The sequence below is a fragment of the Hypanus sabinus genome, chromosome 17, assembly GCF_030144855.1.
Source record: "Hypanus sabinus isolate sHypSab1 chromosome 17, sHypSab1.hap1, whole genome shotgun sequence".
Lineage (NCBI taxonomy): Eukaryota > Metazoa > Chordata > Chondrichthyes > Myliobatiformes > Dasyatidae > Hypanus > Hypanus sabinus.
The window spans coordinates 40924696-40952327 of record NC_082722.1 but is presented as its reverse complement, the minus strand read 5'-3'; the positions used below and the strand labels follow the sequence as shown (position 1 = coordinate 40952327).

The 27632-nt window shown below is 41.0% G+C and overlaps 1 protein-coding gene across 1 annotated transcript in view; it reads right to left on the bottom strand.

The window, feature by feature from the left end:
• The window catches only part of LOC132407188 (uncharacterized), a 545618-nt gene that overhangs the window by 115988 nt on the left and 401998 nt on the right, over nt 1-27632 (bottom strand). Inside the window, exon 4 of the mRNA XM_059993474.1 lies at nt 551-672. Within this exon, the coding sequence (XP_059849457.1) occupies nt 551-655 (105 nt within the window). The 5' untranslated portion in view covers nt 656-672. The remainder of the gene's footprint in view (nt 1-550; nt 673-27632) is intronic.

The following is a 27632-nucleotide window of genomic DNA, read 5'->3' as shown; positions in this document are numbered from 1 at the left end:
AATTATTCTGTAGAGACTGATCCATTGTCCTCATCAGTTATAGACTGACTTATTAAAATATTGTCTCCAGTCTCAATTACAAAGTGGCACTTCTGTGAATAAGGTTATTTGATCCATTGATGTTTCCATCAAAATCAGTGTTCTATATTGAAAGGTCAGATCAGATATGGTATATGACTTTATCAACGACTTTGCTCATTAATCAATGTCCACTGTTACACAAAGTCTATCCTGTTCATTAAGAAGAGTTTTTGTACTTTATCACAATGGCTCATTATAATATGTAATGCAGGGATAACAGAGTGTGAAAGATTTGCTTAATGAGATTTCATAGTTGCCTAGTGTGGGGCTCTTCATCAGCTTCAGTTCATGGAAACAGCCGTCAGCCAGTCAGTAGAAATATAGGGATTTACCTGCTGAAGAGTTGTAAAGAGAATGTTTCTCTGGGAAATCTGTCAGTTATTGAACACTGATCTGCACAAACTTGGGCACCCTGTCAAGAGTACTGTCAATCTTCCAGAATTACAACTGAAAAACTAATTGCACTCACTGAGCCGATGACATTTTGCTCCTGATCTGAGCGGCCAGGCGTGTTTTTTCTAGAATGTCTGGGAAATGGGCTGGGCCAAGACACATGAATTGCTGGTGCATCCATCCTTCAAGAAAATTGTCCTGTTAAAACAAAAGAAAAGCAGTTAAATCTAGAATGGTAAATGGTCAAGAGGAAAGTCAGAGAATTATCTCTCCTGATAATAGTTTTCAATTGAAAAAAAAAACACAGCGACCTATATTTCAGCTTGAGCTGACCAAAATGTTCCATGATGTTATAAGACTACTGATTGTTGATTACTTGGTACACTGATGAGATGTACAACTTATACAGTGGCATGTCCCTTTAAGCCCAGATTTCAAGTTAAATAGTTACTTGAAGCTGGAAATGTTTCTGGACTGGAAGTAGGTTGATACTTCTTTTTGCAGTGTTTTAGAAATTAGAAATCCAAAAGTAAAACTATTATGACATGTATGTTTTTTTGTAAGACTGAGACCTCACATTTTGGTGAAGATCTCCACACTTCTTGTCATTTTCAAGGACAGTTAAAAGTCAACCACATTGTTACAATTCTAGAGTAACACATGGGCCAGACAATGTGAGTTTTTATTAATTAGTTAATTAGTGGGATTTTTAACTATTTGCTAATATAGAAGTTATCAGTTAACACCTACTTCAGATTTTTCAAGTAATTAACTTCATTTTAATTCCCCAGCTATTCAGTGGGATCTAAATACTTGTCTTGATTATCTGCTCTGTTCTTTGAATTCCTGTTTAATTTATGAAGTGACCATGTTAGTGTATCATATAAACTTAATGCAAGGTATGGACTCAACTGAGAACATGAGAACATGACCATATTGATTGTCTGCTATTTGCTGATGTTCTCATAGTGTAGCTCTGGATACCCCAAAACCAACTCTTCATTCTATTGGGAAGTTCAATCAATGCACCCAACATGTACAACTTTTACAAGCAGAATTGATAAATCCATAAAAATAATCTAGAAAGCGTAATATAAAGTTTTAAATTTAGAATGAAGAGTAGTGAAGCTAAGTATAATGAGGCCATAAAACTAGTGTCTGTAAGTAGAAAAGGCACTGCACCACAATGTCATAAACACAAGAGGTTCTGCAGGTGCTGGAAACCTTGAGCAACGCACAGAAAATGCTGGAGAAACTCAGCAAGTCAGGCAGCATCGATGGAGGGAAATGAAAAGCTGATTTTCAGTCCCGATGAAGGAAGGGTCTTACTTCTGTGGATGTTACCTGACTTGCTGAGATCCTCCAGCATTCTGTATGTGTTGCATCATGTCTTCATGAAGGATGCCAACCCATGGCCAGGAGAATTAAGGTATTCACTGGGACATGATGGGAAACTAGGAAAATTTTAGAGGGATATGGGCCAAACACACACACAAAACCAGATGCCCATTTAAGCATTTAAGTAAGTGTGTCAGTTGGCCATCAAAAGGTTGGTCTGAAAGGCCTGTTTCCATGCTGTAAGGTTCTATGCCATGTTAATAGGCTTTAGTTATGAGAAAAAAATGGATAAATTGGGACCTGTTGCACTCAGCTAGGAAACAGTAACAGATAGATGATTTTTAAAGAAATCAATAGAAAGGAGTTACTTGTATTTGACAGTAGAGTGTTACAGCACTCCATTTGATCCAGAATGCCTGCTCTCTACTTCAGGTAAACCCATCCAGTTCACCTTCTGCTTACCAAAAGCATTGTTAAAATAATGTCCCTTTATTTAATTTACCGGCAAATGTTACTAATGCTTCACCTTCCATCATTCAGGCAATGTTTTCCAGATCAGTATAATTCTGTATTTAAAAAAGGCAGTTTCCACATCTTGCTTCCGGTCATTTAACCGGTCACTTTAAAACAGCATTCATTAGTTACTACCACTAATAGTATTAGAATTTGGTTTTATTCATTAAAAGAATAAGGAGGTTTCATCAGTATTGCCTGTCCCAAAAAAAACAGCAACTATTTCTCTAATATTTCCTTGCAATTGGAGTCCAGATGACTTCACTAATATACTCAAAATATTAAGAATTAATCTGATAAAAGGAGGGAAAATACTTTGGTTGGTTGAGCAGACTAGGATACGTGACCAGAGTCTGAATGTAGCCTCTGACCTCTTTGGCAGAAAGGTCGGGTAAGATTTCTACTGAGAAAGACAAATGATGCTTGGATTTCTCTTCCATAAAGAGCAATTGATCCTACATCAGATGATAATTTTAAATTTAAAAGTGATAGATGTTTTCTTGACCAAATGTGTTAGAGCTAGGGTATGTACTTACAGTGAGTCAGGTCACATATTACCCACAATCTCATTAATGACTAAGCAGGTTTAATGATATGTTTGTGGAATATATTAGTTGTTTGTCTTCTCCATTTTGGCATACAGAATCAAATTTGCAGTGCACAAGTAGTGTGCACCTCTCTGAAACAGGCAGATTCAGAAAATTACAAATACAGATCAATGAGAAATATGTTGTATTATGGCACTGCTTTCAACAGAATGAAAAACATTTTTCATCAAGAATTCATGTCCTTGAAGAAATCAAAAGCTTTGATATAAAATTGTAACCATTGTTGGATTAGCTATTACATAAACAAGGAATAGAATCCCCAGTGAATCTTTTATCACACAAATGAATATGATCTCAACTTTCTTGTGAATGCTGTTTACATGTAATTAGTACTGGAAAAGAATTTTCAAAATTAAAGTGACGTTGAAATTTTACATAAAAGGTTCAATTTGGTCAAAAATAGACCCACTTTTATTTGTTGCAAGCAGACTTTTTACGATGATTGTACCCTTATAGCATTAACATGTATAACTTTAGTCTAAACTAACAATTTAGAAAGAAAACCTTCATGGATATTTTACAGAGAGCCTCAGACCTTATTATTCCTGATACAGGTTTCCCTTTCAGAAGTTGATCCGTCCATTTAAGAAATCCAACCTGCATGTTTGCTTGCAAAACATTGTGCATACTGGATAGGAGGAAACATAGGATGCTGGGTAGCTGGAACCATGTGGGGAAGGACAACGTTTAGGTGATAATTGGTGGAAGGGGGCAGGTTGGTGCGATGTACAGTATGGGAAAGATGGACAAAAGGAGAGAGACCCTGGGTGGACTGGTGGGAACTGGTAAAAAAAACAGAGTGGTGGGTTATCCAAAATATCCCTCCCCTATTTGGTTCCATTTATAATCTCTCAGCCTGATTCTATCCTTCCCATACTCCCACATGCTCATCTTCCTTCCCACTCCCCCAAATCTGGTTCCACCTTTCACCAGCCAGCTTCTAGAACATAGAACATCTAACATTACAGTACAGGGCCAGGCTCTTCAGTCCACAATGTTGTGCCAAATTATTTAAACAAATGATATTTAATCCCTTCTGCCTGCACATGGTCCATATCTCGCCAATCTCTGCACATTTACCTGCCTATCTAAGATACTCTTAAATGCCAATATTGCACTTGCCTCCACCACCATTCCTGGCATCATTTCCACGCACCCACCAATCTCTTTTGAACAGTCCCTCTCTCACTTTAAATCCATAAGATTCAGATATTTTGATCCTGGGGAACAGATACTCTATCTATGCTTCTCATAATTTTATGAACTTCTATCAGGGCTCCCCTCAGCCTATGAAATTTCTGATAAAACATTCCTGGTCTGTCCAACTTTTTCATATAGAAGATGCCCTCTAATCCAGCCAAGTAAACCACTTCTGCCTCATCATCATAGCTTCCACATCCTTACGAGAATTGAATGCAATATCATAGAGGTGACCTAACTAGAGTTTCATAAAGCTGCAACACAACTTCTTACTCTTGAACTCAGTTGCTCAACTAATAAAGGCAAGCACGCTGTGTGCTTTTTTTCACCACCACAATGATTTGTGCGGCCACTTTCAGGGAGCTATGGATTTGAACCGCAAGATCCCATCCCTCTAACTTCTATAAACAGCACTCTCAATTCTGAAGCAGGGTCTCAAGCAAAATGTTGACCATCTCTTTCCTCCCACAAATTCTGCTCAACCCACTGAATTCCTCCAGCAGCTCGTTCTTTTCTTTACTGCAGATTCAACATCTACAGTTGTCTGTGTATCCGCAGGTTTCAGTAATGCTCATCCGGGCAGTGATCTCCAACCAATACTCAATATTAAATTTTTCTTTATACTAGACATGTTTTCTGGTACTGAATACCTCAAGGCCAAACCTCCTAATGGCCAATCACCACCAATCATGAATTCCTTCTGAATGCCTTTGGTTTATTCTTGACTCTGAACCTATATTCAAGGCTGTGTTTGTGCACTGTGCAATTCCTAAGTCACACAGCACTGGTAATGTATTAATTTATTATTGGTACTGAGAAATCTCCCTGGCCATGGAAAACTCATTTCAGATCTGTCATTCTAATTTTCTCAGAGTTATTATTTTAATATTTAATAACAATAAAATTACAAAATAATATATTTCTGAATTTATTTGATATTTCAGCTTCTACCTTAATTCAAGTATTATTATTTTAATGTTTAAGAAGTTTAATAAAATCGAGCTTTCTACTTCCTGTTTTGCTATCTGTCCAAGTTCCTCAGCTTTGTTGGCTTTCCTTCAGCCTGCTGATGTCATTGTTAGTGAATGCCACAGATTCCCTCTAGAAACCGCCTGGAATCAACTTCTTTGAGGCTAACGCAGATCACCATTTCTTCATCAAGGACTGGAAAATTGGTTCCACAATGGAAGAGAGCAAGATGTAACTTTGTAATCTTTTTTTAAATTTCAGCAAGAGCATGACTTGTCATTCATTCTTCAAAATCGATAATGATTTCCAAAGTGAGATCAAGCATACAGAGTTTTATCAAGCATACATAGCATGCGTTAGTCCTCGGACTTGCAATTAAAGGTTGCTTCTTGCAATCATGCATGGTGGATCAGGATTTCAACACGTTATACTTACTGTAGCTCAATATTCTGTTTGCTCAAAGCCTAAGAATCCAATTCTTATTACATTCTACCATCTTATTTTTAAACAAAATAAACTTAATTCATAATAAAAATTATTTCCAAGAATGAACTGTTCAATGCCTTTTTGTTCTTCCCGTTCATAATCCATGCTTTCTGTACTGTTCTGCTACATTCCTCACATCAGTAGCTCTGCTGCCTCTCACATGGCCCTCTGGGGTGATGTAGTACTACAATAACTGAGGGGCTTCCTCTCCCAACCCGGCCCCTTCCTCTCCAGTAGAAGGACCCTACACTGTGGCTCTTCCCCACTGAGCCCCATGGCTGCACTAAGCTTGTACTCCTGCAGTTTGGGATGACTCCTCCCTGGATGGACATCCTGATGTGATGAGACACTTCCTTCAGTGAGTTAATGATGTGCAGGCAGCACTTGATGTTCATGCCAGTGTGTTTCCCTGGGAACAGCCCATAGATCAGCGAGTCTTCTGTCACACAGCTGCTTGGGATGAACTGCGACACTGACCCTTGCATCTTTATTCACAACCCCTTCACAAACCCACAGTCCACAAAGAGGTGAGCCCCTTCTCTTTCCCACTATTCTACCATCGTCTTCTGGGCTACCTATTCTTTATAAAAATATCAGATGGCCGTGACTATGCTTTCTTGACACATATATTTAAACTGCAGGTGAACGACACATGTGATTTTGCAGCACTTCTGCTGGTCCACAAAATCATGTTTTCTGCTTTCTAAGGAACAGTAACCTATATGCAGAAATCCAGTTGAAAATACAACTTATCAATATGTTCATTTCATGATTTGAGTTCCATACTAACAAGTTCCTTGTTAGTTTGGGCAATGTCAGTATTTTATTATCTTACAGGTTTGAACTTTTTCACCCTGAATGGTTGGCTCCTTCTCTACTATACTTTCCTGAAGTTACTACCCTTCCCTTGTGTTACATACAGTTGCTATTTCATGGGCAAACAAATTAAATCTGACTACAACTCCGATTCTGTGCCATTTTGTACCACATGGAAATAAAGTGGCTGCCGGTACACCAATCATGTTGGCTCTTTTTGGACATTGTCACCTCATCTCCAAATTCTGTTGCTGGATTTCGAACCTGGGGTCCACAGATCCCCTGGTTATTGGTCGTGGTTCACGGCATAAAAAAGGTTGCGACCTTCTGTTCTATTGAACATTCAGATATTATTCACTGAAATGTTTTCCATTTGTAAGATTACATCTAAAAATAAGATTGTCATTGTGTGTCACATGTATGTCAAAATGCAATGAAATGTGTTGTTTGTGTCAACGGCCAACACAGTGTGAGAACGTGCTGGGGGCAGCCCACAAGAGTTGCCATGCTTCCGGTGCCAACAAAGCATGCTCACAACATACTAATCCTGACCACATGTTTTTGGCTTGTAGAAGGAAACCAGAACACCTGGAGGTCGCAGGGAGAACCTATAAAATCCTTACAGAAACAGTGTTGGGAATTGAACCCCAACTGCTGATTGAACCACAGAGCATTGCACTAGCCACTAAACTACCATGCTGCCCCAACTGTTATCATCATACTTAATTCTGTGGCAGCAATGAAATCCAGATAATCTGCTGTGGCGTTCTCCCAATTTATGTTTCTATTAAATCCTTTCATTCCACAATTAGTGTCAGTCTCTGTTTGAAAGTACTGAGATAAATAGATTTGGGTTGAATCTTATGTTCATAGATAACAAAGGCCAAAGACTAGTGTTCAACAAAATAGGAAGAATAAAGAGTAGCATTTAGAGAAGAACATGTGAAGTCAATCAAGTAAATAGGTGAAAAAGCTAACCAAGTCAAGGAAAGAGTTACCTACTCTGTCAGACCTCTCTGCTCTAGTATGTGATAAAACCACATACAAGAACCAGAACAACATCTGTTGACATCACATTACAAGAATTTATGCCACACCTTTTATGCTTTCTACTTAAATTCATTTTTCAGGTTAACAGTTATTATCCAAACCTAATTGCCCTGAGAAGGTGAGAGTGAAGGGCATTTGTGACCTGCTGCAAACTCTCTGCTAGGCAGAGAGTTCCAGGATTTTCACCCAGTGACTATGAAGCACAGGCAAATCTGTTTCTGACAGGATGGCTGTGATTTGGAAGTAAATTACATAGACTAGTATTCCAATGAACCTGCTACCTCACAAAAGCCTCAAGGTGCTTTTGAAGCAGGTTGAATGAGTAACTATGAGGCATTTTGCAATAGGTGCCAATAACTATAGAGCAACAAGTCTCCTTGTATGGTGACGAGAAGTTTACAAGTTCGGAGAACAACTCAATCCAACCATCAACCACTCAAGCTGCACATTTTCCAAATTATTTCCATGGCTAGGTTAGGTTGCTGGAGAGTTGCAAGCAGAATTGAACAAGAGTGAAATCATCAGTGAAAATCCCCACCTCTGACTTTATAATGAACCAAGGTCATTAATAAAGCCACTAAACAAGATTGGACACTGCTTTGTGAAATTTTGACAGTAAAGTTTTGGGGCTGAAATAAATGACTTCTTATAACCACACAGCTTCCTCTCTACAAGGTACGACTTGAATCATGGGAATGTTTTCCCTCTGATGTCCTTTGACTTGATTACAGGGACTCTTCATAAAGTCATAGATTCATAGAAAAGTATAGCACAGAAACAGGCACTTCAGCCCATGGAGTCCATGCTGAAACCATTCAAACTGCCTATGCCCATTGTCCTGCACTGGGACCATTGCCCAACTTAACCTATCATCCATGTCCCTATCCAAACTTCTCATAAGTGTTGAAATGGAGCTCACATGCAGCACTTGTGCTGGCAGCTTGTTCCACATTCTCACAACCCTCTGAGTTGAGATGTTTCCCCTCATGTTTCCTTTAAACTTTTCACCTTTCATCCTTAACCTGTGACCTCTATTTCTAGTCTCAACCAACCTCAAAGAAAAAAGCCTGCTTGCATTTAGCAATGTCTATAAATATTTTGACATTTATAAATATTTAGACTATCTCCCTCATAATTTTTGTATACCTCTATCAAATCTCTCAATCTTCTATATTCTAAAGAATAAAATCTGAACCTATTCAATCCTGCCTGCATACTTGGGCAACTTCACCAAAACATCCCATCTTCTGTACTCAAGACTTTTATTTATGAAGATCAATGTGCCAAAATCTTCCTTTATGACTCTAGCTAGCTGTAACGCCACTTTCAATGGATTATGCACCTGTATTCCCAGATCCCTTTCTACTACTGCACTCCTCAGAGCCCCACCTTCCATTGAGTAAGGCCAATCCTGGTTAGTCCACCGACGTGCAACACCTCATGCTTGTCTGCATTAAAGTCCATCTACCATTTCTCAGCCCATTTTTCCAGCTGATCCAGATCCTTCTGGAAATCACGATAGCCTTCCTCACTCTCCACTACACCGCCAATCTTTGTGCCATCTGCAAATCTGCTGATCTAGATAACTACATTATCATCCAGATTGTTGATATAGAAGACAAACAACCACGGACTCAGCATCGATCCCTGCAGCACAGCACTAGTCACAGGCCTCCAATTAGAAAGGTAATCATCTACTGCCACTCTCTGGCTTCTCCCACAATGCCAATGTCTAATCCGAATTACTACCTAATCTTGAATGCTAAGTGACTGAATCTTCTTGAGCAACCTCCCATGCGGCATCTTGTCAAATGCCTTGCTAAAGCCCATGTAGGCAACAACCACTGCCTTGCCTTCATCCACTTACCAGGTTTCCTCAAAAAACTCTATTAGATTGCTTAGACATGAGCTACCAACAAGAAGCCATGCTGACTATCCTTAATCAGTCCATCTCTATCCATATACTTATATATCCAGCCCTTTAGTAAGCCATCCAATAACTTTCCCACTACTGATGTCAGACGCACTAGCCGATAATTTTCTGGTTTATATTTAGAGCCTTTTTAAAACAGCAGAACATCATTGGCTACCCTCTAATCTTTTGGTACCTCTCCTGTTGCTAAGGATGATTTAAACATCTCTGCTAGGGCCCCAGCAGTTTCAGCACTTGCCTCCTGCAAGGTCCGAGGGGACACATTGACTGGCCCTGGGGATTTGTCCACCCTGATTTGCCTCAGGACAGCAAACAGCTCCTTCTCTGTAACCTTACAGGGTCCATGAAATTGATGCCGCTTTACCCCACTTCTATAGACTCTGTGTCCGTCTCTTGATTAACTACAGACGCAAAAATTTTATTTAAGATCTCCTCCATTTCTTTTGGCTCCACTTCTGGAAGACTAAGTTTGTCCCTTATAATCCTTTTGCTGTTAAAATATCTGTAGAATCCCTTAGGATCCTCCTTTACTTAGTCTGCTAGGGCAACCTCACGCATTCCTTTCACCCTCCTGATTGCTTTCTTAAGTGTTCTCTTGCATTTCTTATACTCCATAAGCAGCTGATTTGTTCCTACCTGCTTATAGCTGCTATGAACCTTATCTTTTCTCTTAACCATGGCCTCAACATCTCTTGAAAATCAGGGTTCCTTGCACTTCTTATCTTTACCTTTATTCTGACAGGCACATACAAGCTTTGTACTCTTGAAATTTCACTTTGGAAGCCCACACACTTACCAGGTACACCTTTGTCAGAAATAAAGCCTGACACAATCCACATTTGCTAGATCCCTTCTGATACCATCAAAATGAGCCCTTCTCCAATTTAGAATCTCAACCTGCAGACCAGACCTGCTTTTTGCATATTTACTTTGAAATTAATGGCATCATGATCACTAGATGCAAAGTGTTACCCTACACAAACTTCTGACGCCTGCCCTGTCTCACTCCCTCATAGCAGGTCAAGTATCGCACACTCTCTTGCTGGAAGTACTGTATACTGATTCAGGAAACTTTCCTGACACATTTGTGAAGCTTTATCCCATCTAATCCTTTTACAGTTTGGGGATCCCAGTCAATATGTGGAAAGTTGAAATCACCTACAACTACAACTTTATGTTTCTTGCAAAAGTCTGTGATCTCTCTACAAATTTGTTCCTCTAAGTCCCTCGCACTGTTGGGTGGTCTGTAATATAGCCCTATTAACGTGGTAGTGCCTTTCTTATTCCTCCGTTTCACCCATAATGCCTCACTAGATAAATTCTCCAGTCTATTTGGACTAAGCAATGCTGTGTCACTTTTCCTGACTAGTAATGCCACCCCTCCTCCCATAATCCCTCCCACTCTATCAGAATCGGTGATCATCGGTGGCGTGGGGAGGAGAGACTTGCAGCTTGGGCAACTGCCGGTCTTCCATATATAAAAAAAACCTCGCCCAGGCTTGCGCCCTGGAAACTTTCCAAGGCGCAAATCCATGGTCTATCGAGACTAACGGAGGCCTACACACACTATCAGAATCAGAATCAGATTTATTATCTCTGTCATGTGCCGTGAAATTTGCTAAATTTGTTATCACGTCTAAAACAACAGAATCCCATAATTTTCAGCTGTCAGTCCTGCCCTTCCAGCACCCAAGTCTCACTAATGACTACAATATCATAATTCCAAGTGTTGGTCCATGCCTGGAGCTCATCCACCATTCCTGGGAAACGTCTTGCAATGAAATACATGTGGCTTAGGCCACTGGTCACACTATGCTCAACATTTTGATTTGTGGAATTTCGTTCTTTAGGCCACTGCTGATGAGTGGAGTCAAATGGTGCAGGTGAAACCCAAACTGGTATTGGTAAGTGACTGATGAATGCCTGGGAGGAGACTGAGAGGCTGTGTAGTTATCTGGATTGGATTTGTCCTGTTCTGCATGCTGCAAATTCACACCATCACTAACAGGAATAAGGGATGAACAACAAACATGGACCTTCCAGTGAACATACAAAATCACACAGTTCTGTTATTCCCATATTATCAACACCGTGCTGTTGGTTGTCTCGGTACCTCCTGAGCACACTATGAAAGACATAGCAGAACTATTCAACAATTACATGATGCATTGCCTAGAGTTGCTCTTCTTGAGAGGAGGAGGTTGCAGATGGTGATGGGAAAAGAGACCACAAGCATTGATCTAATTGGTTTTGTTATCGATTACACCATCTCACTAGGAGCAACAACAATCTTAACCAGTTAGCTGGCTGGCAGTAAAGTATGACTGCAGGGTCAGTGTCGGTATAGCAATCTTTGGACATCTCTTTTGTACATGTAATACCTTCTGAGTTGGTCAAAGTGAAATAGTGACAGAGTCTGCTAGAGGTAAAAATAAATATATGTAGGAGCAGGGGTTAGCTACCAGGCCTCTTCATCCTGCTCCATCATTCAATACAATCATGGATAACTGACTCCTGCCTCAGTTCCTCCCCTTTCCTAGGTCATCACAGTCTACAGTTCCATCATCTCAAAATATATCAAAAGATCCAGCCTTCACACTTTCTGGGGTAGAGAATTTCAGAGATTCACCTCCCTGCAAGGAGAAATTTCTATGGTTTTAAGCGATCAACCTGTTATCCTGTAGCTGTGTCCCCCTTTCTGAGATTCTACCACTGGTGAAAACATTTTGAAATCAATCCTGCCCTGAGCTCAGAATCCAAGATGTTCCACTGACATGTCCTGGGTTCCATAAGTGATGACGCCATAAATGTATGATCATGAGAAAAGGGGTAAAGTACATAGAGTGTCGTTGGGAGGCACAGAATAGAGTCAGGCTTTCCGTCCCACCGAGCCCATGTTGACCATTGATCACCCAGTTACACGTACCCTACATTAGTCTCATTTTTTATTTTCTCCCCACATTGTCATCAAGGACTCTATCATTTACCCACATGCCAAGGGCAATTCACACTTGTTAATTAACCTGTACACCCGAAGTCTTTGGGATGTGGGAGAAACCAGAGCATCTGGAGGAAATCCACATGATCACAGGGAGGATGTGCAAACTGCACAGAGAGCTCCCAAGCCCACATATCTGGCACAGTGGTAATAGCTCTACTGTCTCTGGCTCAGTGCCACCCAACGTATTTGAACCTTCTGCATATTATAAGGCTGAGGGGATCTTGCAGTGGAGGGATGCAAAAAGAGCATTTACTATGACAATGCTATTAAACTTATCAACTTTTACTACGCAGTGACGGGATATGGACTTTCCAATCTTTATTGACCAGGACTAATTATTCAGAGAATTACTTTGGTCATTGATTGTTTTGTCTGCTTCTTCCTCCTGTTGTTGCAGTTCTCAGCTCAAGGCTTCCTGGGCAATGCAATGGAGACAAATGTCGTGTTAGCATTCATTTCCAGAAGACTAGAGTATAAAAGCAGGGGTATAATGCTGAGGCTTTATAAGCCTCTGGTCAGATGAGATTTTGAGTGTGGGGAGCAGCATTGTGGCAACTTTTTAAAACGGATGTGCTGGCATTGGAGAGAGCCCAGAGGAAGTTTACAAGAATGCTCCCGGGATGAAGGGGTTAATGTATGAGAAGTGTTTGATGGCTCTGGGCCTGTACTTGGCTGGAATTTAGAAGAAAGAGGGGGGGAATTTCATTGAAACCTATTGAGTACTGAAAGGCCTGGATCGAGTGGTCGTGGAGAAGATGTTTCCAATAGTGGAAGAGTCTAGGACCAGAGGGCACAACCTCAAAATAGTAAGATGTCCCTTGAGATCAGAGTTGAGGAGGAATTTCTTTAACCATATATTGGAATTCATTGCCAGAGGTTAATGTGGGGGCCAAGTTACTGGGTATATTGAAAATGAGGTTGATAGGTTCTTGATTAGTAAGGATGTCAAAGGTTATGGAGGGAAGACAGGAGAATGGAGTTGAGAGGGATGATAAATCAGCTATGGCAGAGCAGACTCCATGGGCTAAAAGGCTTAGTTCTGCTCCTATGAAATGCCGCTTCTCCCTCTCCATCATCCTCAATATAGGTGCCCCCGCCCCTACCCCCCCCGTGCAGTGTGCAGAGCCCACTGCTCTACACTCTGCTCACACGTGACTGCACGGCTAGTCACATGAGTAATCACATTGCCAAGTTTGCTGATGACATGACAGTGGTGGGGCTCATCACCAACAACGATGAGATGGCCCACGGAGAGGAGGTCGGTCTTATGGTCTGTGGTTCCTATATTAACAGTGGATGCCTATCATTTGGTATAATGTCTTAAGGTTGATGACCTTGTATCATCCCTGTAACAAAGAACTCTACACCTTCAAAACTAAATGACTACCACCCAGTGACACTGACACCAATCATTATGAAGTGCTTTTAATGGCTGGAAATAGTATATTCCTGCCACTTTGGACATTCACCAATATGCTTACCTACAAAATCACTCTACAACAGATGCTGTAGCATCTGCCATGCACTGAACCTAGAAAACAAGGACCCTTATGTCAGAATGGTTTCTGGATTTCAGTTCAGCATTTAACATTATTGTCCCACAGACCTTGGTGAACAAACTCCTGCTCCTTGGTCTAAATACACCACTGTGCAACTGGGTGTTGGAATTTCAAACAACAGATAGCTGATAGTGAGAATGCACAACTGCATCTCCCTCCCCATCATCCTCAATATAGATGACCCCCCCCCCCCCCCGGGCAGTGTGCAGAGCCCACTGCTCTACACTTTGCTCACACGTGACTGCACGGCTAGTCACATGAGTAATTGCATTGCCAGGTTTACAGTGGTGGGGCTCACCACCAACAATGATGAGATGGCCCACGGAGAGGAGGTGAAAGAGCTCAAGGCCTGGTGCTAGCAAGTAACCTCTTCCTCAAGGTCAACAAGAGAAAGGAGATGGTATCAATTTCAGGAGAACTCACATCATTCACACCCCTCTTTACATCAGTGGAACGGCAATGGAAACTGTGAGCAGTGTCAAGCTCCTGGGAGTGCACAGCTTGCACCATCTCTCATGGTCCCAAAACATATTCTACACAATGAAGAGAGCTCCCCAATCCCTTTACTCTCTGAGGAAGATGAAGAGAGCAGGACTGTGCACATCCATGCTCATGTCATTCTACAGATGTGCAGTGGAGATTATCCCAAAAAGCTGCATTACTGAACAATATGGAAACCGCTCTGTGGTGGGCAGGAAGGCTCTATAACAGAAAGTCAAAACGTTTAATGCATCACCTGCACCAAGCCACCCGTCGTCAAGGAAATGTATACTGAAAGGTGCCAGAAAGCAGCTAGTAACATCAGGAAGGGTTCCATGGATCCAGATCATGGACAGTTTGTCCCACTCCCAACAGGAGGAGGCTACGTAACATCCACACCAGGACCACCAGGGTCAAAAACAGTTACTTTCTCCAATCAGTAATAGCTGATCGACAGCCCCCCCTCACTTAACCCACATGTCCATACCCTCAACTACCACTACTTCATCATTTCCTGTCAGTCACCTTATGTACAGACACTCCTGTGCCTAGCATCACATTATGGATATGCAATAAATCTAAGTGTATAAGCTAGCTTATGTATTTATATTTATTGTGATCTTATTATTAAGATAAGATAAAACTTTATTTATCCTGCAGTAAATTATCGTTGCAAGGTTGCTCAGTCAGAAATACATAGTTTAAAATGTAAGTATTGAGGTATGAAAAAAATACAAAATATGCATTAAAAAGTAATAGTGCAAAATACAGATGTGCAATGAAACCATATACTTATATATTTATGGAGGAGTTGTTGTAGATTCTTATAGCCACATCTTATTGTGCTTTTTTGTATTGCATCGGAGTCAGAGTAACAACTATTTCGTTCTCCTTTACACTTGTGGACATTAAACAAGTTCGAATCTAGATGAGAGCTACCAATTTTATGCTGATGTTCTCTATGGCACAGTCAAAAAAATCAAAAGCCAGCAGCAGCGGATGCTGAAAGCCTGGCAAAAGACAGAATATAATGGAAATCTCCAGTGAGCAGGGCTGTGGAGAGAGAAACAGAGCCAGTTCTAATTGGTTGTTGGCGCGCAATATTCACTTTCTACAGATACTGACGATTTGTTCTGAGAGAAAAATCATTTTATTAATATCAAAATGCAGCATTTAATTTGACTCATGGCAGCCTCCCACAAAGAGCAGTCATTCATTCAGTTGAGAGATCTTTGTTTTATTTCAACCACAAACCAGAGAGGTCTTGGCTCAAAACACCGACTATACTTTTTCCATAGATGCTAGCTGGCCTGCTGAGTTCCTCCAGCATTTTGCATGTGTTCATTGTTTTATTTTCTTTATTTTCTAGAACCCTGATGGTTAATTTGATTTGCAGACAATTGTGCCTCAATAAATTGTTTATACTTTCAGTCTCAGGCCATGTGCTTATTGAGGGGCATACTTTCCCTTTATATGGAATATCGTGCATCCCAGAGTGGTACAGCACAAGCACAAAATTGTGGGGTGCACAGGGTGCCCAGGGAGGGGTAGCACCTCTGGTGAAAGGGCTTATGGTGTCCTCACTCACCTTTGATCCACACTTGACACTCAGCTCTCACCTGTGTCTCCAAGTAGCTGTTTGCATGCAGCAGCGACAACACTGCTTCGACATGCGAGCTAAACCAGGTGAGAGGAGCCGGTGGCTTCTTACCCCGGTGAGGTAGGGACATACCTGCCCAAGCATGTGATGACAGCATGGTGGGCTGGGCGGGTGAGATCAATAGTGAAATCCAATGGCCAGGAAGGAGGTTCCATAATGCTTTGTGGAGAGCGAAGGGCATGACAAGGCACATAAGAAGTCGTGGTCACCCACTGCAATCAAGGAAGGTCCCCGTTATGATGACTGCTTGTCCCACCGGAATCGAACCTCTGAGGTCAAGAGAATGGAACTGCCCAGCCCCGTGACTTTTCCACTGAGGAGGAGAAGCTAAAATCTGATGGATCATTAACAAAGTGGGGTAACGAGAATTTCAGAGGTATGAGAGAGGAGGTGGCCAAAGTCTATTTGAAGAGGACACTAGCAGGGATAAGGGCAAAACAGCAATGGGTGGATTTTCTGGGAGAAATTAGGAAGGCATGGAAAAGACACTGCCAAATTAGGAAGGCATGGATAAGGCAACTGTGGTTGACAAGGGAAGTCAAACACAGCCTTGAAAAAGAAATATTTACTGGGAAGTTAGAGGACTAGGAAGCTTTTAAAAACCAACGGAAGGCAACTAAACAAGCCAAAAAGAAAGGATAAGTTATGAAGGCAAGCTAGCCAATAATATAAAAGAGGATACAAAACGTATTTTCAATATATAAGGAGTAAAAGAGAGACGAGAGAGGATGTCGGACCATTGGGAAATTACGCTGGAGAGGTAGCAATAGGTGACGAAGAAATAGTGGAGGAACTTAACGAGTATACTGTGTCAGACTTCACTGTGGAAGACACGAGCTGAAATGTGAGAGTGACAGGGGTCAGGAGTGAGTGCTGTTGCTATTACTAAGGAGAAGGTGCTTGGGAAGCTGAAAAGTCTGAAGGTAGATGAATCACTTGGAATTAGTAATGATCTTTTAAGAATCACTAGATTCTGAAATTGTTCCTGAGGACTGGAAAATTTCAAATGTCACTCCATTCTTTAAGAAGGGTCGGAGGCAGAAGAAAGGAAATTATAGACCAGTTAGACTGACTTCAGTGGTTTGAAAGATTTTGGAGTCTATTTTTAAGTATGAGGTTTTGGGGTACTTGGAAGCACAAGATAAAATAAGCCAAAGTCAGCAAGGTTTTCTAAAGTGGAAATCTTGCTTTACAAATCTGTTGGATTCTTTGAGGAGACAGCAGGCAGGATAGACAAAGCAGAGTCAATGGATGTCATTGATTTGGATTTTCAAAAGGCCTTTGACAAGGTGCTGCACATGAGGCTGCTTAACAAGTTAAGAGCCTGTGGTATCACAGGAAAGGTACTCTCATAGATAGAAGACTGGCAGGAGGAGAAGAGTGGGAATAAAGGGGGCCTTTTCTGATTGGCTGTTGGTGACTAGTGGTGTTCCACAGGGGTCGGTGTTGGGGCCGATTCTTTTCATGTCGTACGTTAATGATTTGAATGCAGGTATTGATGGTTTTTTGACCAAGTTATTTATTTATTGAGATACAGCACATAGCAGGGACTTCCTTCCTTTCAAGTCATTTCACCTGGCAACAACCGATTTAACCTTAGCCTAATCACAGGACAATTTATAACAGCCAATTAATCAGCTAATCAGAAAGCCTTTGGACTGCAGGAGAAAACCAGAGCACCCTGAGGAAACCTACATTGTCTCAGGGAGAACGGACCAACTCCTGACAGGCTGTGGTGGGAATATGAAGTCTGCAGATAATATGAAGGTAAGTGGAAGGCTAGGTAGTTTTGAAGAAGCAGGGCTTCTGCGGAAAGACTTAAGACAGATTAGAAGAATGGGTAATGAAGTAGCAGATGCAATATAGTGTAACAAAGAAGAAGCAGATGGAATATAATATAGGAAAGTGCATGGTCATTAACTTCAGCAGAAGGGATAAAGCTGTGGACTATTTTGTAAATGTGAATAAAATTTAAAAAACAGAACTGCAGAAGGAATTAGGAGTTTTCATGCACGGTTCCCCAAAAGATAACTTGCAGATTGAGTTGGTGGTAAGGAAGGCAAATGCAATGTTAGCACTAATTTTGAGAGGAGTAGGACACAATGGCAAGGATGTAATACTAAGGTTTTATAAGGTATTGGTCAGAATGCACTTGGAGTATTGAGAGCAGTTACGGGCTCAGAAACTATGTACTGGTATTTGAGAGAATCCAGAGCAGTTTCATAAGGATAATCCCCGGAATGAAAGGATTAGCATATGCGGAGTGTTTGATGGCTCTGGGCCTGTACTTGCTGAAGTTTAGAAGAATGAAGGAGTACCTCATTGAAACCTACTGATTATTGAAAGGCCTTGATGGTCTGGTCATGGAAAGGACAGTCTAGGACCCGAGGACTCAAACTCAGAAATGAGGAATGTCCATTTAGAACAGAGATAAGGAAACATTTCTTTAGGCAGAGGGTAGTGAATCTGTGAAATTCTTTGCCAAAGATGGCTGTGCAGGCCAAGTCATTGGGTATTGGGTATATTTAAGGCAGAGGTTGATAGGTTCATGATTAATCAGAGCATCAAAGGTTTTAGGTAGAAGGCAGGAGAATGAGGTTGAGAGGAATAACAAATCATCCATGATGGAATGGCAGAGACTGGATGGGCTGATTGGCCTAATTCTGTTCTAGGTCTTATGGTCTGATTGACCTGAAACATTTACTCTTTCTCTCTCTACAGGTGCTGTCTGTTCTTGCAACTCAGCAGTAAGAGTGCTACCAACATTTATACAAGACTGAAGTAAAAAAGAACTGCAGACGCTTGGCATCTGAAATAAAGAACCTCTGACTTGAAATTTTAAACTGCTTTTCTTTCCACTGATGCTGCCCAATCTGCTGAGTATTTCCAACTCTTTTTGTTTTATTTGGTAAAATTGAGGTTTGTACTGGAGAAAGCAAAGACTGTCTGTCATGTATTAACCAAAATACAAGCATAATTCTAGTCAATGGGTTATTACTGAGCATTCCTTCTTGACGTCTCTTTAAATACTCAGAAAACATCTTGTCCTTCTAAACAATTAATGTGCAATGCCAACTATTTGAATAAAATCTTTCCAGTTTTACTGTGAAGAGAAGCTATGTCCTTGTACTATACAACCGGCTCATTGGTTACCCTCCACTGCTCATGCAGTGCACTAACCACAGTAAATATATTTCTGCTGAAGTCAGGCACAGGGATTGCACTGACATTTCCTGATGATATGAACTGAATGGATGCATAACCAGTATTCTGCTGAGTTATAGCTAATTCTTTACTACTGTGTATTTAAAAATTACACCAGAATTCTGTCACTGAATTTAAAACAAACAATTTTAGCTTTACAGTGTTTTCCCATTCAATAAGGTAGGGGATGAATGTGAATTTTTTTCTTTTAATCAGGTTTTCAGATTAAAATAAGCAACACACACACACACACACACACACACACACACACACACACACACACACACACACACACACACACACACACACACACACACACACACACACACACACACACACACACACACACACACACACACACACACACACACACACACACACACACACACACACACACACACACACACACACACACACCTTTGCAGGCCAGGCAGCATCAATGGAAAAGAGTAAACAGTTGATGTTTTGGGCTGAGAACCTTCATCAGGACAGAATCACTGAATCATGGCCGAAAGATCATAGTTGGGAGCTTAATGTCCAAGGATACACATTGTGTCGAAAGAATAGACAGGAAGGCAGAGGGGGTGGTGTTGCTCTGTCGGTAAAAATTGAAATCAAATCACTTGAAAGAGGTGACATAGTGTCGGAAGGTATTGAATCATTGTGGATAGAGCTAAGGAATTGCAAGGGTAAAAAAAGGGTGCAGTATTAACAAACCATCCCATTAGGATATTAGTTCCCCCTCCAGTTCAGGTGCAAACTGTCCCTTCTGTACAGGTCCCACCTTCCCTGGAAGAGGGCCCAATGATCTAAAATCTTATGCCCTGCCTTCTACAGCAACTCCTTAGCTAAGTATTCTGTATAATCCTAGTTCTTCTCACACTAGCACATGGCATGGATTGCAATCCTGCGATCACAACCCCGGAGGTCCTGCCCTTTAATTTAGCATCTAACTCCCTGAACTCCCTCTGCAAAACCTCATCACTAATCCCACCTATGTTTGTGGTACCTCCACAGGCCACGACTTCTGGCTGTTCACCCTCCCACTTCAGAATGCTGAGGACTCGACCCGAGATATTCGGGACCCTGGGACCCATATGGGAATCTCATTTTTGCCCACAGAACCTCCTGTCTGTTCCCCTAACTAATGAATTCCCTTTCACCACAGCGTGTCTGTTCTTCCACCTTCCCTTCTAAGTCAAAGCGGCAGACTCAGTGCCAGAGACTTGACCCCACTGTGACTTCCCTCTGTTAGGACATCCCCCACCGACAATATCCAAAGTGATATACCTGTTGCTGAGGGGAATGGCCACAGGGATACTCTGCATTGGCTCCTTAATTCCCTTCCCTTCCTGGCTGTCACACAATTTCCTGTGTCCTGCACCTTAGGTGTAACTACCTCTCTAAATGTCCCATCCATCACCTCCAGCCTCCCAAATTATTTACTTCCAGCTCCAACTCATTAACGCGGTTTGTTAGAAGCTGCAGCCAGATGTACTTCTCACAGCTGTACTGGTCAGGGATACTGGAGGTCTCCCCGTGTGCCCACATTCCGCAAGAGGAACATTTTACTATCTTGCCTGTCATTCTCACTGTCCTAGCTGAGTAGATATAAAGAAGAGAGGGAAAAAACTTGAATTTTTCTTTCCTTTGTTTTCTCTGAGTGAAGATTCTCTTCGCTGAAGCCTCAAAGAGCTAAAGCCTTAAGATCACTACTCTGACTATGTCCACTGAGATGACGGCTGCTACACTTGCCTCGCCTTCCTTTAATTGGCCGATTGATGGCTGGTTAAAGCTCTATTACAATGCCACGACCTGCTCCTGCCTTTTATCATTGAACAGTGGACTTGGATGAAGACCCCTCCTCTCCAAACTTCCGAAGTCCGGATTGGCCACTGGTCATGGAGCTAGAGTTATGGTTTTGGAGTTTCATGAGATCTCACACAAATTCCTTGATCTCTGTGGCAGACCTCACTTCCAATTTTGAGTAACCTTCAGCTGCAGACGGAGAGAATTCATATATGCTTTATACATCAAACACGGATCTGCCTGCATTTGGTGAATGTGACTTTGCAATGAAAGAGGGTAAAATTGTGGTATGAATTTAGTAATTCTGTTGAAAACACTTTCTAGTTGCAGGCTTAATTCAAATTACAAAGTGTAACATGCTGCCAAACCAGGAATGAGAAAGGAATGATGTTTCATTCCAGTTACCAACCTGAGAGTCTCCTAGCTTTCATAGAGGAGTTCTAACACACACTAAGGGGATTTGAGATCCTCTTTGGATTGTAGTGCTTCCCTCACACTTTTAACTCCATCTGGCTATGTCTGCCATGCAATGAAAAGAACTTAAAGCATTAATGCTTCCTCTCATCTTATTTGAATTTAGTTTTACTTCAATCATGGATGTTGCTGTTGCTGGGAAAGTCAGCAATTAATATCCCAAATCTAACTTCCCGTGAGAAGCTGGTGGTGGACCACTTTCTTGAACCATTGCAGTCTCACAGGTCAGACAATTCAAACATTTGGACTGAATAATCCTGATCCAAATCAAAATGGTATTGATTTGGTACAAACTGCACTTCCGATCTACTGGTGCTGGAGGGAGTGAGAGGTTGGGACGTCTATCAACTAGTTTCTTCCAGAGTGCCTGCTGCTTAGTAAACTTTGTATGTGACAGTAAAAAGTGTGAAGGTTTGGGATCATGAAGAGAGTAAGGTGCATCAGGGTGATTGGTATTGGTATTCAAAGAATTTATTTGCCTAGTCCTATCAAGTTTCTAGTCAAGTTTTATCGCTGAATATTGGTGGGGAGTAAAAGTTTAATTGAAATGAAAGGGAAATGACTCCTCTCTTGGTTTCAGGTAATGGTCACTCCCTGACCCGAATTCAGTAAAATCATTACTTGCCACTTATCACCCCAAGATTGAATGTCTTGCTGAGCATAGCTGCAGATTCCTTCATTACCTGAAAAATTCTGTATTGATCGAAACTCAGTGTAATTATCACTAAACAATCAAACTTCCAACATTATTTTATTTTAGTTTTAGAGATACAGCATAGTAACAGGCCCTTCTGCAGCAACGAGCCCACACCGCCCAATTACATCCATGTGACCAATTAACCTATTAACACATATGTCTTTGCAATGTGGGAGGAAACTGGAGGACTTGGAGAGAACCCATGCAGTCATGGTGGGAACATACAAACTTCTTACAGTGGCAGAATTGAACTTGGGTTATTATCAGTGCTATAGCTTTATGCTAACCACAATGCCACCATTCCATTGCCACAGTGAAGGACAGAAAGCATTGTTGAAGGAATGGAGCAGAGCATAGCTGGCCTACGACACTGTTTTGCAGGAATGCAGGAAGCAATCATCTTCCTCCATGTTTGCAGCTAATGGAGCAATTTGCCCAGATATCTGTTGACTTTGAATTGATGAGGGCCCTTGGGTCAAATACTGCATTAATCAGCCTCATTGCACACTAGAACTTCATTTCTTGAGTTAGTGTTTGGACAAAGTCTGTTTTGAGGTTAGAAGCCAGATCATTCTGACTAAATACAAATTAGGCATGTTGGCAGGTTACTGCATGCTCAACGCTGCTCTCAGCAGGCAAATTTCTAGAAGATATTTTCTGGAGAGAGGCATGTCACCTTCTAGAATAACTACTTTTAGGGATTTCCGGAATAACCCTTGTTCAATTATTGGTAAAGCAATGCCCAGGTGTCTTAGAAAATCCGTAAGTACCTTACCGGTCCTCTGCACATCTTCAGAGATGCAACAAGAAATAGTGAATATTCCTTTAAGTTTTGTCCTCAATTACTCTCAGACTGCTTGTCACTGATAGTTCAGGACACTTGGCCAAGTGCCATTTACCAAAATCCCATGCAGTTTCCTTAATGAATACCAGCAGGCATCTTACATGGCAATCAGTTTCTTGGCTAGCCACTTTGGTGTAGGCTTCTGCTTCTTTACCAAGATCATGTGTTGGGTTAAATGAAGGCTAACAAGCTTTATAGTGAAAGATTCTCATTTTGGCAGCTGATCTCTGGCACCTGACCATCATATTCTTATTACAAGCCAACATCTTTGCTGTATAGTTAGCTACATCCTCGAGTGAGATACGGAGCAGTGGTTGAATAGGTCCTCCTGCATTTTAGATAGCTGCTATAAATAATCAGCTCCCTATAGATAAACAGCTGTCCTACATAAACTAGCTTCTGGTAGTTAATACCTATATCTCACATGTAAATGTATTGAAGGGAAAAAAATAAAGGAAGTTGTCTCAATAACATTCCTTGATAAAACAGAAACAACCAATTTTTAGAACTCAAGTCTTTAGGGCAGAAGACTCAAAGTCCCATTGCTTGGTTCTGTTGCAGATCTAATGGTTGCAATGAGGCTGGAAGGCTTGTATCAATGTGGCATTCAGTCTCACTCTCGGTTTACATTGTAATGCTTAGTGCCTCTAGATTCCTTCACTGCTCTCCTGATTAACTTTTCCTGGGGCCCATTCCTCAGTAGCTTTCCAGATGTTCAGTTTTTAAGACATTTCCTACAAATGTCTGCAGATTGGAAAGTGGACTGATTCCTCCAATGTTTTTGTCATCACTTCCACATGAGAGTTCATTATCCATATGAAAACTGGACCATCATTCCAATACTTCACTCAGGAATATTTGTTTCCCCACTTTCGGTAAATTAATATTGTCCTATTTCCGGGTTCTCAGGCTTAATATTACTTCACCAAATAAATACTCCTCTGGACTACTATCTATAGGATTTGGTATAATACTTTGATAAAGTTGGTGAATATTTGATCATTAGAGTCCTTGGTCTCTTTCCTCCCTAAGATGTGAAGAGTTTTCTCAGCTGGGTGTGCAGGTAGCTTTACCCTTTAAGAAATAGCAAGTACTGTTGTTCTTCAAAAAAAAAAACTTAAGCTGGCTTTGCCTGTAACAAGTCAGGAGTCTGCCCTCTCCTATTTCCACCTGAAGACTAATTCTTAGTGAGTTCCTGGACATTGGAGTATCAGACCCATGGAATAATCTCCAAAAAGAGGGAAAAGTTGAGCTCCCATATGTTAAATCTAACTCTGGGTTCTATCTCATTCAATTTCTGATTAATGGGACAAAATGGGGAAATGAAAATTAAAAATTAATCAACATCATCTACTGAGGAGGCATTTACAGGGTGATGGGAACCAGCAGAAGCATTACTGATGAACCACCAATGATTATCAACAACATTAAGAACAAACACATATACATGCATTTGTACAAGTATTCACCTGTTTAATGTGCCATTCCAAAATGGACCACATCTAAATTCCCGCACTCCACCTGTCTATATACATGTACTTCCATTGAAATCTTCTTGGATTTTATTCAGTTCCATATTATTGGAGTTGGAGCTGAAATGAGTAATGTGGCTCCAGAAGACATGGGATGGCATTGATCCATTCTTCAATTAAGAGTGCTATTACAAATCTCACTCCATCTTGTTAGCTGTTCAACTCACTCTGCACCCTGCAGCTTGGGAGAACACTGAACATTAAAGAGTAAACTTGCCTAGGATCATAATCAGAAATTTTCTGTAAAAGGGAAGTCAAAGCCGTTGCGTAAAGGAGGACGTTTCACACCCTCAGCAGCTTAACAGGATAGGTCACAGCACACTAAATCCACTCTCACAGAAAATGCTGGAGAAACTGAGCAGGCCAGGCAGCATCTATGGAAAAGAGTAAACAGTCGACATTTTGGGCTGAGAGCTTTCATCAGTCCTGATGAAGGGTCTCAGCCCGAAATGATCTTCTTGTGTTTGTAAACCCTCCCTGTTCATATTCTGTGCACAATCCTGTCCTCCACAGACTTCACCACATTCCCAGCCTTCTGAGACAAAAATTTGAGTAAATGTTTCCCAATCCCAGAAACAAATAAAGTAAAACTCTGGAACATTTATTCATCTTTTTATATATAATTCCTTAATATATCTCCAGGCTGCTGACCTTTATAGGCAAGTCAATAATCAAAAATAATGAGAGATACCTTCCCTTCAGATTTCATTTTAATTTCTTTGCTCATATTTGACTAATCTTTTTTTCTTAGATCTTTGCCAATTAATTGATTACAAACTTGAAACTAACAAAGTTGAATAATTAATCAGCATGCCATTCAGTCAGCAAGCTCTGCTGAAACAATTCAACACTCCGACCGCTCACAGAAGACTGATGGTCCTGTCCCGATAACAAAGCAAAAAGCTGAAACGTAGCTTGATCTTTAATTTAATAGCTAAGCAATTCACATGTATCAGCTGAAAAGTTGTCATATGATCAAGCTGCATTTAGTTCAGTGAAATTTTAACACTTTATTCTCTCCTATCCTGCAAGTGCAGTTTCCTTCTTCCATGAATGATATCATTGTTAAGGGTTCAAGGGAACAAGAAGTAAGATTATCAAAGCTATTAACAAGTTAGCTGAATATGTCATTAATACCAAGAATATGTTAGGATTTGTGAACAATCACACTCAAATATGACTTAGGTTCTGAAAACATTCAGCAAAATCCAGAAACTAAGAAGATCTGATAGGTAAAATTAGATCTATTCTACTAGGAATATGGACCCTTTAAGGATGTGATGCCTGTGGTTACAGTATTACCTCTGACTGAGATCCAGTGTCTGCAAATCCATGAGTCCGCTGGAGGCCGAAGACAGTCTGTCCTGTGGTTAGAAGATTGTGTGTGTGCATGGGTGGGTGACTGAATGGTAGGGAGGGAGGGAGGGAGGAACAGGGCTTGTTTCACTGTAGCTGTTTTGTTTGCTTAACATTGTGGGCACATTCTGTTGGTGCCAGAATGTGTAATAACATTTGCAGGCTGCCCCCAACACATCCCTGGGCGTGTTGCTAAAGCAAATGACACATTATACCGTACATGTGATAAACGAAAGTGAACCTGAAAACTCAATGTTCTGTTTATGTCTCTCTCCAGGGACTTGAGTACAAGGATCATTATTGCCATTCCAGAGGAATGCTGGACTGTAAAATTGTAGCATTTGGAATAGGATGTTAAAATAAGGCGCTATCTGCTCCGTAATATGAATGTAAAAGATTTCATGGCACCATTTGAAGAATAAAGCATAGGAGTTATCCTCCATATCCTGTCAAGTACACATCCCTCAATAAAACTGATTAATTCTGTGTCCTATTCGTACTCCCAGTTCTCTGTCCTTGATGTCCTGCACTGTTCCACTGCAGAATGCAATTTCAAGGAACAGCACTTAATCTTCTGACTGAACACATCATAACCTTCCAGGACCAACACTGACTTCCACCATTTTAGATCATTGGCTCTTCCAGGAGCTACCTTCCAGTGTAGTGGTGCAGGTAGGAGACCACCCTTCCCCCCCACCCCCCGACTTTGGTCACCAGAAGAACATGCAAACTCCACAGAGGCAATTCACTTTGTGCTGCAGAGATCTTGTCCGACATTCCAATGGAATGGTTCCTGTTGAAGATGAAGAATTTTGCAAGACATGTTAAAACAAGGTGCTATCTGCTCTGTAGTATGAAAGTAAAATGCATGAAGATTGCATGTTTTTCCCTGTGACTGTATCAGTTTTATACAGGTGCTCCAATTTCCTCCTACATCCTAAAGATTTGCAAGGTGGGAGGTTAAATGGTCACTAGAAATCACTCCTAGTGTGTAGGAAAGGGGGATAAGCTGTGGAGATTTGAATTTGAGGAGAAGAAGAAAAAATAGGATTAAGGCTTAATTAGTGCCTTATTGTTATTGTTATTGTTTGACACGGACTTGGTGGGATGAGGGATCTGTTTCTCTGCTGTATCTCCATGTCTCTCTATTTCCAGTACTCACGTTTTTTCTACCTCCAATAATTACAAAAGCTGGCTTTCATAGGCATACCTGCTCATTACCATCTCCCGTTATCCGCTAATCACTTTACTATTTCAGTTTGTATTTATCACCCTGTTTAATCTCTTCTTTCACAGACCTTCTCTTCTGTTCTCTCCTCCTCTCCCACACTTTAGTGAACCTGGAAAAGCTCTAATGTTTCCATTTCTTTCCCCACAAATACTGCCTGACTTGTTGAGTATTTCAAGCATTTTCTGTTTTATTTCTGTTTCGGATTTCTAGCACCTGCTGTCTGCTGGTATTGTTCACAGTACGATTGTCCAGTTCCCTCTGGCATTAGTAATGTAGACATATTTAGGGGGCACAATAAAGACATTTACAGGTGACAAATATTTGGCTATGTAGTTAATAGGGAGCATCAACGTGCTTTCAATTAATGATACAGATGCAATAACCTCAGAGCAAAGGAA